This window comes from Pithys albifrons, chromosome 2 (assembly GCF_047495875.1).
Source record: "Pithys albifrons albifrons isolate INPA30051 chromosome 2, PitAlb_v1, whole genome shotgun sequence".
Classification (NCBI taxonomy): Eukaryota; Metazoa; Chordata; class Aves; order Passeriformes; family Thamnophilidae; genus Pithys; species Pithys albifrons.
The window spans coordinates 44,850,961-44,866,067 of record NC_092459.1 but is presented as its reverse complement, the minus strand read 5'-3'; the positions used below and the strand labels follow the sequence as shown (position 1 = coordinate 44,866,067).

General features: G+C 41.0%; 1 protein-coding gene across 1 annotated transcript in view; it reads right to left on the bottom strand.

The window, feature by feature from the left end:
* Nucleotides 1–3,476: 3,476 nt before the first annotated feature.
* Nucleotides 3,477–15,107, bottom strand: part of AFG1L (AFG1 like ATPase) — a 69,372-nt gene continuing 57,741 nt past the window's right edge. Inside the window, exons 11-13 of the mRNA XM_071548861.1 lie at nt 11,513–11,653; nt 9,726–9,839; nt 3,477–8,983 (exon numbers count right to left, since the gene is read on the bottom strand). Of these exons, the coding sequence (XP_071404962.1) occupies nt 8,852–8,983; nt 9,726–9,839; nt 11,513–11,653 (387 nt within the window). The 3' untranslated portion in view covers nt 3,477–8,851. The remainder of the gene's footprint in view (nt 8,984–9,725; nt 9,840–11,512; nt 11,654–15,107) is intronic.

Sequence of the window (15,107 nt, the reverse complement as noted above, 5' to 3'; positions counted from 1 at the left end):
TGTTATTAGACCAGTCCTTACCACTTGTCCCCCCAAACTTCATCTCACCTGTGTCCTTAGACTGCCATGGCCACAGCATCACTGCTGCAGCCTCACTGTGGTACTTGTGAGCAGGGGGCAAGCAGGCATGGGAGAGGCCATGGGGGTAGAACAGGCCCAGGTGCACCACACGCTGGAGCCATCTGCCCACCAAAACTGGCTAGGCGGCTGTGACTGAAATTTGATTTTCCTGGTGCATCTCATGGACATTTTAATCAGCATTTCCTACAATCTACTTGGCAAAGAGGCTCAATTGGCAGCTGCCTGACTGAATGGGCTTTGCACCCAGTCTAACCTTCTCCATTTGCAGTTTCCAGTGCTGGAAAACCTCTCTGTCTCACTCTCAGAAGTTTCTATAGCAATCATGGCCATCCTAGAGAAGCACTGAAAATGGCAGCCCATTCAGATTGTAATTTTGCTGGACAGTAATTGCTCCTCTCTCCACTGGCCTCTGAAATGTTACTTTTTGGGAGATATGAACTGCAACTGGAGGAGACTGGTCCTCTGCCTGTGTTTTGAGCCAACTTCCCTCCCCCTGCTCCTCAAGGATCTTTCTTACCTGCTACCAGCATGTCTGAACCTCGATTAACAGGGAAGTGTTGTTGGGCACACCATACCTCAGCTACAGGAAAGACCTGACATGAGTGATGCCCAACAAGCCTGCAGGAACAAATTTCACTGCCCAAAGCGTCATGTTGTGACCTGAATATTATCCATCACTGTAGGCAAAAAAAGTTACACAAGTGTGTTTGGCTTTGGAAATTGTGAAAGACTGGAGGGCTTTTTCATCATGCCAGTGAGTTTACTTTTCCTGGTTCAGTTGACTTCAGCTTAAACAATCACTCCACCTTTTGTTCCATGCTTCATCTTTCAGTGGCTATGATTGCTCTTAATTACTAGGACACTGAAGAACCTTGTGCTAAAAATATATCAAGTAACAGAACTAAAGGTTTTGCTTCTTGCAATAAGAGGATGTAGTAGAATTGTACCACAGCTTGTGAAGGAATCGATTAACCATTCCTTAAACTCTTCTAGTAATCTTTCCCTATACTTTTATGGCTATTGTTGCCTACTGGAAAAATTAGCTTACAGCTGAGTAAGGGGAATTGTGGATAAGTGTTTGCAATTTGGCTTTGGACTGACACAATGTGGATTGCACTCAGAGAATTTGAAGTCTTTGCACTGGCAGCAGGACGCGAATCTGGGAATGTAGGATTCACATTGGAAAATAGTGGATTTTTATAAGCATTTAAATGAACAATTTCAGCTAGAGAGTGGATTAACAGAGCCAACTAAACCCTTCACCCTGACAAAGAACTGGCGGGAGGATTATAGAAACACATCCAAAATTTTACCAAGATGAATGCAGAGTAATAGGTCAGTGAGAAGCATTTCTGTATTTTAATGGCTCTCTTAGAATTCAATTCAATTTAAAACAAAAGTTGTTTTACAAATATGTGGAGAATGCAGAAGGCTGGAGAGGGAGCAAGTGGCCTGCATCCTCCATCTGCTCCATCCTCCCTCTGCTCTTGCACCAGGGACTGCCACTGCAAGTCCTCCTCCTGGGCAGGCAGGAAGGCAAAAGCAGGCAGTGCCCAGTCCAAGGGTCATAAATGTCTCCCATTCTGCAGGGCCGCAGAGGCACCACCAGGGCCCACACCCGGTACTTCACATGTGCCAGAACTCCTGAGGCCCAAAGCCACGTAGCAGGAAACTCCAAGCCCAGGGGTCTCAGGAAAGCTGAGGCACACAAACCTGCGTCCCTACATCAGAAACGACATTTCAGAACAAAAGGAAAATATCAAGTAACCCAGGATGAGCAACAATCTTCACTGACAAGAGCTGGACACATTGGGGATTGCTTATCTCTGAGAGGAAATGATGGGAGGGATGTAAGAGAACATCCACTGGACATACAAAGCTGCAAAGGCAGATTGGCTGCACTTGTTCTTGAAGTAGTTCAGAAGAGGCAGTGAAGCAAAGGGAGATGGCTTAAGCAAAATTACTGATTTCTAATTAATGCTGATGGCTCCCTGCTGTGGGATGTTTGAAGAAAAATCAAAAAGATTCTAATCCAACTGGAATCCAGCTGGAGAGAAGTCCAATGTTTATGTGAGTGACATGGCACGTAACCATTCATAAGGGTACTGTCTCTTCCTTCACAAACCTGTGTGCATCTGTAATGGGATAGTAAGACATTTTCTAGATGCTCTTTTCAAACACTGGATACTGCACTGCTGCAAGGTACTGGAGTAAGTTGGTCACACCTTGATATTCAGTATGACAATCTCCCTCTCCAAGAAATGGGAAGACAATGTTTCCAGTAGAGGGTATAGAAACAGCCCTAAAACCTTAAAAAAATTTCCACCAGTAGTTTCTCAAGCTTGAACTATAAATCACAGCTGGCCATCTGTCAGCAAGACCTAGGACTGTCTGCCACTGGCATCGATGGAGAAGTGTCATGCTGCAGCCTTGCTGTCCCATTCTCAAAGCTAAGAGGTGCTGCTTGAGGGCACCTGCACTGGGGAGCTACAGTGACCCTCTGGCCCTTTCAGCCCCTTCAGTGTGGGGACATCTCTGCCTACCTCCATGTTAACTGACTGCTTCCCAGGGGCAATTTTCCAGGCTGCACAAAACCTGTAACAGCTAACCACAGAACTAACTGGCTGACAGAAAAAGCAGATCTTGAACAGTAGGAATCCCAGATTAACAGGAAAAAAGAGCACCTTAATTGTGGTTTGCACACAGGTGGATCGTCTCATGCTCAAGCTGCTGAACCAAAAGTCAGAGAGGTGAAAAAGAGGGTTCCAAACCCAAAAAATAGGGCTGCCAGGAGCAGTAAATGAGGTGGACAAGTCTAAACTGCTTCTGGAGGAGGATCTTTCTCACAAGCTTTGGATATATCCACCAAAAGCTGAGCCATGTGTAGGGCAATGGCCTATGGCTGTACAGGCAACCAAGTGCCCAGACACTGGCAGTGCTGCCAGTCTGGGTTTGTCCCCTGGATACAAGAAAAAAAAACCCACTAAGTAATGATGATCAGAGGGCTGGAGCACCTCTCCTGTGAAAACAAGATGAGAGAGTTGGGGCTCTTCAGCTTGAAGAAGAGAAGGCTCCAGGGAGACCTTATAGCACCTTCCAGTACCTAAACGTGGCTGCAAGAGAGCTGGAGAGAGACTTTTCACAATGGCAATAGTGACAAGGGGGAATGGCTTTGAACTGAAAGAAGGTAGGTTTAGAATGGATATTAGGAAGCAATTTTTCACTGTGAAGGTGGTGAGGCACTGGAACAGGTTTCCCAGAGGAGCTGTGGATGCCCCAGTTGGCTCCAGATGATCTTTAAGGTCGCTTCCAACTCCTTAACATTCTATTATTCTAATTAACAGTGTGTCTGCCTATCCAAAACATATATCTGAAATTAGCATGCATAAGTGAGATGCTTATAAAATCTGGATTTATTAATTTTTTAAAATTACAACATAAGTTATTCTCAAATAACAGAGGAATTTGACAGTGTCCAGTTTGTTATATATTAGATTCAAAATTATGTATTAAAAAAATTCCCAGTATACATGGAAAATCCTAACAGAATTTAGAAAGCCACTGTATTTCATAAATATAGAAGCTAAGATTGTAATCAATCATGTAAGGAATTTGTTGTTAAAAGTAACAGAAAAACCACACAAATGGTTTAGGATTTTAATCACAAACTTAAATTTTTTTCTTTAAATAGACTCTTAAAATAGATGCATTATTTAAAAAAATCACTACAAAGAGGCACGTGGTGTTGATGGCATTAATTCTGTAACCCAAACAAGGAGACTAATCCACTTTGAGTAGCTTTTTTTTTTTTTTGCACTATTTACATACTTTACTGAAGTATTTTCATCCCAGAGTCTGGAGCAAGCATCTTAGAATATTAATGAGGGAAGACTGGCAGCACTCCAGGGTTAGTAAATAAGAAAGTAACATCATTCCCATTTTATCAACAGGGAAACTGAGGCACCAGGCATATCCAGATCCAGTGAACTGCAGAAAGAAAATCCTGAATCTTGATCCTGTTAGCCAGGTCTTGATGGAGAGACTGTTCTTCCTCCTTGTTAGAGGGCTGGTGACCATGCTGAGCACTGTTTGAAACCTGGTCAGCTGTTTCTTTTCCTGTTTAATTGCTGCAAAATAGGTGATGTCTATCCCAGTTGCAGTGTCATCATGAACACCTTCACTCAAAAAGCCCCCATTCATGGTTTTCCTTTTCAGATCAGAAAGCAGCCACAGCAAAAAGTGGTACAATCAATCAATCAATCAATCAATCCATCAATCAATCCATCAATCAACTCTTTAATCCCTCCAATGCCTTCGGAAGGCTGTCTTGTTCTACCCAAAATACTGCAATTGTTCCCTCAATCTGTACAAAAACAAATACTGAAACCCAGTAACTTTGAAAGACAGAATTGCATTATTAAAAAAAAAGTTACATTTTTGGGCATTATGAACATTCCTTTGTCAATCAAGTATTTGAAAGTAGTTGAGAGATTCTCAGCCAGGAAGTGACCTTTAGAAACCAACATGAAATGTTTCTCATAGTCCATAATCCCAAGCATTTTACTTCCCATGACAGCAAAATATCATAGCACATCAATAAAGGTTACTTGAAAAGACTTTTAAAAATAACTTGTTTTGCTGAATAACTGAAGGAAATAAAAACTTGGTTTAGATTTGTGATTACATAAATTTGCAACTTAAGAAAAACCTAAAAAGCCAGAACTTGAACTTGGGATAGAAGTGTCCAGCAATTTTTAAGGCCATTATGGAGTGTGCCTAATTTGTTCACAGGCATCTCACTGTTTACATTTGGCAAATACAACATCTTAATGTGGGAATAAAATGTTGCTGTCTCACAGGAGCTGGGAGCAGGCCAGGCAGCAGGGGGCAGGCCAGCTGGGGCACAGGTGACCAAGCACCTGGGGGCAGGACATACCCAGAGCTGTTCATGGTGCTCCAGTGACAGATTCTGGCCAGTGCCAGTTGCCTGGGAGTTGTCTGATCCAGAAGCAGTGCCCTGAACTCAGCATTGAAAAAAGACTGTATATGTGGTACAGCAGCATCATAAAATAAACAAATAGGGCCTCCCTCACTTTCTTCAGGGAGGTAGATAGACAAAAACATGCTGCTTCTGTGGTTACTTGGCCAATCTCCACCCCAGCATCTGGGCTGGCTGACAAACCAGTCTGCCCAAAAGTGCCAATGCACCCTCTGTAGTGCAATCACAGATACTGCACAGTATTGCACAGATAAGCAGCTTTTCTTGTTTTTAGCCCCAAAACACTTCTGGAGTCTTCCACATTTCTTCTCCTTGATTCCTGCTGGTACTTCCCAGTGACTCCCAACAGACAGCTTTCTTGCTGACCAAGGAAAGACTGGACTGTGGTTTTGTTTAGTGATATGCCCTGGAAGCAGCACTGGCTCTTGAAAGCTTTTGGGAACTTCACTCCTGTGGTTTGGCAAAGCTCATCTACATCCTCAGAGGCTTTCAAAGAAACATCAGTCCCACTGCATTTAGGAGCTTCCAAAAACCTGGAGTATCTGAGTTTGGGGTGTGCGCTCAGATTGCAGAAGCCTCAAATAACAACTGGCAAAGCAGCAACAATTTGAACACCAAGAGGGATTCCCTGGTTAAAGGAGGTTGGTCATCACCCACATAGAACATAGAGAAACACTTCAGTTCCCTGGCCTGAGACATTCTCTTTGGAAATGCAGAACCTGCCACGACCTCCTCTCTAACACATCCCAAACATCTCACCTGTGTTCTGCAAGATTACGCACTTCCCCTGTACCACATGACAGGAGGACATACAGACTAAACATGTAAACAGTTTTTAAAAGAATATAAATAAATATCCAGATGCAAAGTGCTTTATGGTATCTACCACCATCTCCTGTTTTCCCACAACACATTCTGGTTCAGAGAAGGCAGGAGGCATTTGAATGCTACTGGAAAAAAGTCAAGGCTGAAGCTTCAGGCAAGTTATCTGTACAGTCCCAGGCTGATAACTATAGACTACCATGTATAAATATAGAAGCAGACACACTTAAATTATATATGTTATTTTTAAATAGATTTTTATATACATGTAAAAATTAAATATACATATGTGTTTGTATATACAGACACACATGCATGAATCTCAATACTTTCTCTGTTGAGAAACCTAATCCAAATCTCTGAAAACATACACCAATTATTTGTATATTTTCAAGTATAAGCAATGTATTCTGATTGGAGTTTTCATAAATATGCATTAAAATTCTCCATGGTAGTCACCCTTGTGGGAATAACAACAGAGTTGCATGAGTTGTGAAGTATAAATATAGGCTTTAAACATTATTTGAAGAACAGGTACAGCCAGTATAAATAACTTCCAGGACCAACTGAAGGGATCAGAACAGAAACCCAGACTTGAGTACATGGCTCTGTAACACAAGCAAATGCACAGGACCTTTCCAGCCCTTCCTGCTGCCTAGAAGGCCCTCTTAAAAGCTTTCTGTAATTGTGATAGGAGCTATGACTAGAACAGTTTGATCAGGCTTAACAAAGGCAGTGAAAAGTATGTTTGGTAGCAAAAAGAAAAAGGTCATATTTTAAAATCCAAGAAACCCCCTCACCTTTGGGGGCAGTGTGTTACATATCTCCTCCTTAACAAATGAGGGAAATCTTTTCAGTCCATCTACATGTTTTTCCTACTCAAAGTTTCTAAATATGCTCTTAAAATTACTGTAAGAGAATACACACAATACCATGTTTTGTTTTAGTTAGATTAAAATCAAAAATGAAACCATTGCAGTTTTAACTAAAAGTTTCTAACCACAAACATGAGGATGGATGACGTGCCTTGAGGTTTCAGTTACTATCCCATCTTTTCCATAAAACACATTCCTATGGTAACGTGATGAATTGCCTCAGTAGTGCTGTGTACTACTCTCCTTGGATCAGGGCATATCAGTGAAGGTTTGCTATAGATGAAGCCTGAGAAAATTCAGGGTGGAGACATCTCACTGGTGTAGAGGCAGCATATCCAGGCTTGCAAGAACCACAAAATTTAGGAAGAGTATTAACTGGCACTTATGTTACAGCATACCCTGCCTTATCATAGTCTTTTTCCCCATCCATTACTTGTATCTTAATCCTGTGCATTTTCAAGTACCTTCAAGCTCCTCCTCAGGGTTCTCTCTTGGTTCAAACCATTAGTTTTCATTGAACCAGACTGGACAACAGCCTGATTACAAAAAAGAGCCTGAAAGTCAATGGACTCAATATAGAAAAAAAACCCCAAAATATAACACACTAGAGAGAAGTTCCAGGATTATAGCAGGGACAATATCAGGAGTTTCATAAAGAAAGCACTGGATTTTTCTTTTGTGCAAGCAGCACTGTACATGACAGAACATGAACCACAAAGTGCCCTCTTCATGTGACATCATAAATGACTCTGCACAGCCCATTAACTTTGTCTCTAGACCAATTCTCCACAAGAATTCTAATCTCTAAACTTCCTGAACATCGAAGTTGTATTCTATAGAATCAATAAGATTGGAAAAATCTCCAAGATCATCGAGTCAAACTTTTGACTGAACATCACCATACCAAATAAACCACAGCACTAAGTGCCATGCCCAGCAATTTCTTGAACATTTCCAGGGATGGTGACTCCACCACCAACCTGGTCAGCCTGTTCCAATGCTGGACAACCCTTTTAATGAAGAAATTCTTCATGATGTCCAACCTGAACCTCCCCTGGTGCTGCTTGAGGCCATGTCCTCTCGTCCTGTTACCAGTTACCTGGGAGAAGAGACTGACCTCCACCTGGCTACAACCTCCTTTCAGGTGGTTTAGAGAGTGGTAAGGTCTCCACTGAGCCTCCTTTTCTCCAGACTAAACAACACCAGCTCCCTCAGCTGCTCCTTATAGGACTTGTGCTCCAGTCCCTTCACCAGCTTTCTTGCACTTTGGACTCGCTCCAGCACCTCAATGTCCTTCTCATAAGTGAGGGCCCCACAGCTGAACACAGGACTTGAGGTGCACCCTCACCAGTGCTGAGCACAGGGGGACAATCACTGCCCTTGCCCTGCCAGTCACACTATTCCTGAGACAGGCCAGGATGCCACTGGCCCTGTTGGCCACCTGGGCACACTGCTGGCTCATGTTCAGCTGCTGCTGACCAGCACACCCAGGTCCTTTTCTACCAGGCAGCTTTCCAGCCACTCCTTCCCCAGCCTGTAGTGCTGAATGGGGTTGTTGTGAACCAAGTACAGCACCCAGCACTTGGCCTTACTGAACCTCAAACAGTTGACCCATTGATCCAGCCTGTCCTGTCCAGATCCCTCTGCAGAGCCTTCCCACCCTCCAGCAGATCACCATTCCCACCCAACTTGCAGTCACTTGTGAACGTACTGAGGGCGCACTCGATCCCCTTCTCCATATCATGGATAAAGATGCTAAACAAGGGTGGCCCCAACGCTGAGCCCTGGGTAGCCCCACTGGTGACCAGCCACCAGCTGGATGTAACTCCATTGACCACCACTCTCTGGGCCCAGCCACCAGCCAGGTTTGAAGAAGAGCAAATGAAGGCAAAATTTCACATGTCCACACATCAGTGGGACAGAAAAATAACAAAGTCCTCGTGTCTTAAACTCAAAAGACAATTGCTAAAAGAAAACATGGTCCAGATAATAAAGTGCAATTATTATTTCAGTTGTGCTAAAAAGCTTTCCAGTGCTGTAATTTTACTTCCTGGTGATTTCATTCAACTTTTAATTATGTTTTTTTGCTTCTGTCCCCATCTTTCCAGTACTGTTCAGTCTGCATCTCTGTAAGCCGTGAGAGAGTACGCTGAAAGGCAAAGACTTCCTCTTCTCCTGTAAACATGGAGAGTTCTTTGGCAGAATCCTACATTAATACACAAAAACAGTATCACAGAACTGTGAGAGACATGGCTGTACAGAAATGCATCCTGTGTAACTCCTAAGGCTCAGTGTTTTACAGGCTTTGACAAAACAAGATAGCAGCGTGGCACCAAAACATTGAAATATATGTTCAAAAATTAAAGAAAAGCAAAAAATTAAAGAAAAGCACCTATTTTAGCTAGTAATCCTCTAAAGGAACATGACAAAAACAACATGATGACATGTTAACCATCTACTTTCCCTGTTTTGTTGACTAATCGCATACTAATTTAAATAATTTAATAATTCATTAACAATAACTGGGCTCTAGGGAAAAAGAAAAACAGAATAACCAACATGCAAATTAGTACTGTTTGTGAGGACTTGTAAGGCTGTTCTAAGATGGTCTAGGAGGAGATAGAACAGACTACTTTTTATTTCTGTATTTTAAATGTAGGAGCTAAACTTACACCACTATTTTCATATATGACTAAACAAATACAATGACTAACATTCAAAATTAATTTAAAACTTACACAAAAGGGTTCTATATATTGTGACACTTTCTTTGACTGTGAATAAATAGCACAACATGTAATTATCAGTGACAGATACACTGCAGAAAAGGCAGCAAATCACTAGTTAAATGTTTTCTTGATTCCCCTTCCTAAAATGCTGCTGTAAGTATGAAATTATTATGAAACCAAATTTTGTTACAAAAGGGAGATGATGTTATTATCATGTACCTGGCTCAAGTCCAAGTCATCCATCAACACTCTGTTGTCCTCTAGCTCACCACTGCTGTGTTCCACCAGGAACAAGCTTTGGAGAGGAGTTGTGGCAGAACAGATAATACGCACCTGAGAGGAGAAAACAGGCAACAATGTCATCACTTGGGCTTTACAAAAAAGGGATAAAATACATGATCTATGGAAAGCAAACTCCAAATTATGACCTTGGGTTTTTTCCCCAGGTATCTTTCCTTTCTCTTATTAGCACTGCTGTTACAGATTTGCCTGACTTAGTCACTTGAAATATTAACCTTACAGGATGTTTTTCTCAATAACAACTCATGTAACTTTTATCCAGAGAACAAACAACTGTGCTATTAAATACTCAGCATATCTGCAATGAGTTCAGCATAAATTTTACTTTCTAAAATAACAGCTATGTAGTAACCAATGCTTTCTTTTCATCCACAGTTAGATTCCTCTCAGTGGGCAGGTGCACTGCACATGTATTTCCATTTAAAGAATGTTTAAATTCCAAATTTCCCAGTAGGCTGAGTGGAGCCTTTCTTACTTTCCCTGTGCTAGCCTAGTAAAATTTATTTGCTTGTAACAATAATGATGCTGTTTTCATGTCTGCTGGGAGGAGATACAATGTGCAGTGAGGTACACTATCTCTGAGGGGGCTGCAGTGAAGACAGACTGCAATGGTACTACAGGAGACTCTTGGAGAGAGCATGCAGGCAAAATGTTTGCATTGTGGACAGGCATCAACAAATACTCTCTGATATTCTTCCCAAGCAATTACTTTTGGTGGGAGTTTAACACTTGTGTTTTTCCCAAGGAGGAAGTAGTAGGAAGGGACTGCTTGCAATTCTTAATGACAGCAAGTAGATGGAGCGAACCACTCCCTGTTTCTAACATATTTGTTTAATACTAGTGTATCCTCTTAGAAACTGTCCATTTCCAAATCACAGAGCCCAAGAACCTGGCTGATTTGAATGAGACTACTCACACACTGAGTTAAGTTCAATACCTTGCTGAACTGAGGCCTTTCTTAACAGCAACCAGTACGAGAACATTCTTGAAAAAAGCCAACCTTAATCACTATTTCCTGACTACATAAATATTTATGTGCAAATATAGTCATACATAAGATAGGGTTTAATATCTTGTATTACTTTTTTTAAAAAATCACCTTAAACAGGAGCTTTCCTTTGTTTTACTTGTGTTGATTTTGCTTCTGTGATTGAAACCTCTATAAATCCACACAAAGTGCTGCATTTATCTTTACTATTCCACAAGCAATTCTGCAACCTAGTGCAAAGCCCAGAGGAACTGTTTCCTTTAAACTCTAACTGTGCTATTAACTCCTCCTTCCTGATCAGGAAGGCACAGATTCCTGACCAACTGCCCATACAGATTAAAATGTAAAAAATTTAAATTTACCCCAAGCACAGTTGGCAGCACAAATCTTTCATTATTAAAATTACATGGCTTCTGTTGTTTCTCTAGGTTAGGAAAGAAATAACATTCCCATTCAAGAAAGGCAAATGAGCTCAGGTTTATATTTATGCTTAATACTTGCAGAAAACAAAAAAAAAACCCTCCTTATTTGCCTTTATTGCAACAGGGCCTTTTTTTTGTGACACTGGAAAAAATGTTTCTTTGAAGTGCTAGTTCACTCTGCCAGTGTTTACCAAACCATTACCACAGAAAGCCTTACACTTCAAACCAATTGTAACAGTCAGGTTTTAGGACTCTCAATATTATTCCTATACATTCAGGAAAGGCTTGGTTCTCACCTTATACTCATAAAAGGTATCAATAAGAGTGATGAAACGACGAGCTTGTGTCCTTTTTGCTATTGTAAGAAGAGGTATGTCACGAACAAACACTGTGTCAAAATGCTTGGATATCTCCAAATAGTCACTGGCTCCAAGAGGCTGAAACAAAACAAAAGGTAAGAAATGGAAACCCATAGCAGAATGGCACATAAACATTGTATCTTGATATACTACAATTACAGAAGAGAGCTGTAAAGTCCTGATCACATTCTTATTTTTGTTTATCTCACTTCAGGAATGCTCATCTTCCCTTAGGGACATACATACATATGGCTGGTCATTTATACTGTTGGCTTTAAATGAACAGTGTTTGAGAGTTAAAAATGTGACTCTTCTGCACCCTGACAACGTTATGATCTCTCTCTGACAATCTCAAATAAAATAATCACTATAAACTGTAATCCAGAGATGAAAAGACATGGTTAAGCTGTGATTTCAGCCTAAAGGATAAATAATTTGAACAGGTAATATGATGCTTTCCAGCAGCAAGGTTTTTAAATGCAAATGCATAGGCCAGTTACTAAATCCTAAGTAGACCTGCATGTAGTTTACCCAAGACTAACCTAGACAAATCTTATATTCTAGGTACTGACAGCAAGAGGAAACAGACAGAAATACAATTTTGCAGAAGTTCCTTTGTTCATGGTTTCTCCTGCAATGTTCAAATAAAAATCTTCAATAAGAACTTATTAGTTTCTTTTTCTGTATCTAAACTATCAACAGGAGATATGTACAAATAGTAACAGCTCATTCAATACATTCATTTAAAATTACTTTTTCATTTCATGGAAGATATGCTTTTCTTCAAGATCTATCCTATAAGTACCATAGGCATTACTTTATCATCAGCTATTAAACTTTGTACGCCCAAACTCATTCTATCAGATTTAGTTGTGTGAATACTTTAGTATCTTGGATGAAACTACTCCAGAGAGCAAGATCAGCAGCAAGTTGTGTGATGACATCACAACTCCCTTCCCAGCTAATGAAATGTGCTGTACCAACAGCATAAGGTATCGCAAAACTGATATTATAAACAAATAAATAAAAAATATTTAACTGAAACTGTTGGACAATTCTGCTGTAGGCCATGCATGACTTCTCAACTAGAACCCTTCTGCAAGAAGTTATTTTAAGCAATTACTAATGGCTGTCCAACTATGGGCGTTGTTTAGATGCTAGAATAAAGAACTTGTAGAAATAGTCTCTACAAAAGCACAGGAAAGTGAAACCTCAATGGCATTCCAAAAATTCTTCTGAAAATTAATGGGAATAAGTTCACATCCCAGGCAGGTATTAAAGCCTCTGACTCACAGCCAGGTCTCCCACTTGCAGTCTCATGAATCACACTGCTTTCCCTTTTCCAACCATGCAACTTTCCTGTAAAATCTATGGAAAATAGTTATTACAAAAACTTTCAAGTGTTTCTAGCAATGTTTAAGAGCAGTATATGCTATATCCTGCTTATTTTCTCCCTCCATTTCAGTCCCCCAGTCACTACAAGGGACTTCACCAGAAACAAGAAACTCATCATCACAAGGCCACGAGCAAAGCTTCAATGCACCACCTCTAGGAAAAAAAATCATCTCATCTGGACAAATCAGTGTAGCTGAACTCCAAATGTTTCAATGAACTAAAGCATGAAAAGGCTCAACATGAAAGGAACTGATAGATGGAAACATGACAGAGCAAGCTCACCAGGCACCTCGCCATCAGTTACAAGTGATAGTAGCTGGACAGCAATTCTATCAAGTGCAAAAGAAAAGCATGGGAGCACTAAAAGCAAGCCCACCAGAATGCTGATAGGGATTTTAAGATTAGTCGTAAGCAAATAGTTCAGGTAACAGTAACTTTTATTCCAACTTAGGCCTGGAGTATCGTTAAGTGCAAAGCTCAAGTATGCCTGTGTGATGAGTACCTGTGAGGGAAAACAGCAGTGAACATGAGAAAAGAAAGAATTTCTCCTGTCTCTCTTTAGGTAAGAAATTACAGACATCACTACTATGCTGGTTCACTCTTCTATCACATGAAGACCTCAAGCACTGTCCTGCCAAACCACAAAACCCTAAGGAATTATTCTGTTCTGTCCCAATGTGATACAGTTTCTCACTCAAACCACACGAATACACCCTCCTCATCTCAAATACAAAGCACAAAATATTGAAAGCCAATTCCTAAAATAAAGAAATATACAAATAAAAATGAAATGGTTCAATCTTTCGCAAAACAGGCCCACTGAAGCACCCAACTGCTGAGCTATACATCTAAGAACCTGGTGGGCACCTTGGTGGATACCCAAACAGGAAAATGAAAAACCTGGGGAGTTGGAGGGAGGAAAACAGGTGGATGACCAAAGTAAGGCTAATGCATTTCAAATGGGAAGAAGATGGAATACTTATATTGCTTTTCACACAGACATAAAATCACAGTCCATAGAAGGTTACGACATGCATCTTTATCACAGTAAAGCAAGAATTCAGTCTACTTCAGCAGTGCACAAAGCAAGCAATTCACAAACTCTTCTAATTAAGGACATAAAAGGCAGATCATTTCAAGTTGTAGCTAGAATTTCAAGACATCTATGTGAGCTCTAAGTGATAATATTCTGTAAACGTTGGCAGAAACCTGCCCTTGGAGACTCCAAAATCTTATGCTCAAAAAGCCTAGCAGCTGTATGAGCATTTTAACCTCCCTGCCAAGACTCAAGTCTGGTGAGATGCAACTCAAATGCTGAGCCAGCCATTCTGATGTTACACATGGCTCAGTTGGCATCACCTGTAGTTCTTTACATACAGAAGTTCTCAAACTCTGCTTTTGAGTTTGGAAATATAACTCTGGAGATAAAAGAGAAAGCTTTCAATCTTGTTCTCACCATGACTTACTCTCATCTTGGGAAGTCCTTTAATTTTCTTCTGCCTTACTCTACTTACTGTAAAAAGAAGGAACCACCAGCAAAATTGCAAATGCTCTGGGGACAGTTTAAAGCCCTTTTTGTGTTTCTCTAGCCGTGTTATTGGCCCAACTCCCGTGCTGCCTGTAATTGCTTCAAAGCCTTTGTAACTCACCAGCTAACTCAAAATGCTCCAAATTCAGGAGACCATGATGCAGAGGCCCCTGACAACTTCTCAACTCATGCTCCCACTGGCCTGCTGCCCCCCAAAATTGGCATGATGCTGGCATAAGCCCCCACGTACCAACTCTGTGCCACCCAGGAAAGAAACAGGGAAAATGGGTTTAAGGCCAGATTACACCACTGCGAGAGGCTCTGGCTGTACAGTCCACATACAGGAGCTCCAGCAAGGAGCAGATTTCTCTTGTTTCTCCTTTACTGTACTGCCTTCAGGCCCTTTTTTCTTCACCTTGCAGCAAGCATCGGCTGGGTCCTGACTGCCAACAACACAGGCTCAGACTAGATAACAATACTAGTGGCAGATGATCTTAGACACATAGCACTGTCCTCTGTATAACCCTCCATGACTGAAATTTATTTTATGAATCTTAACCAGTCACAGAATGTATTCCACTTTAGTCAGTAGCATACATGAAGGTATTT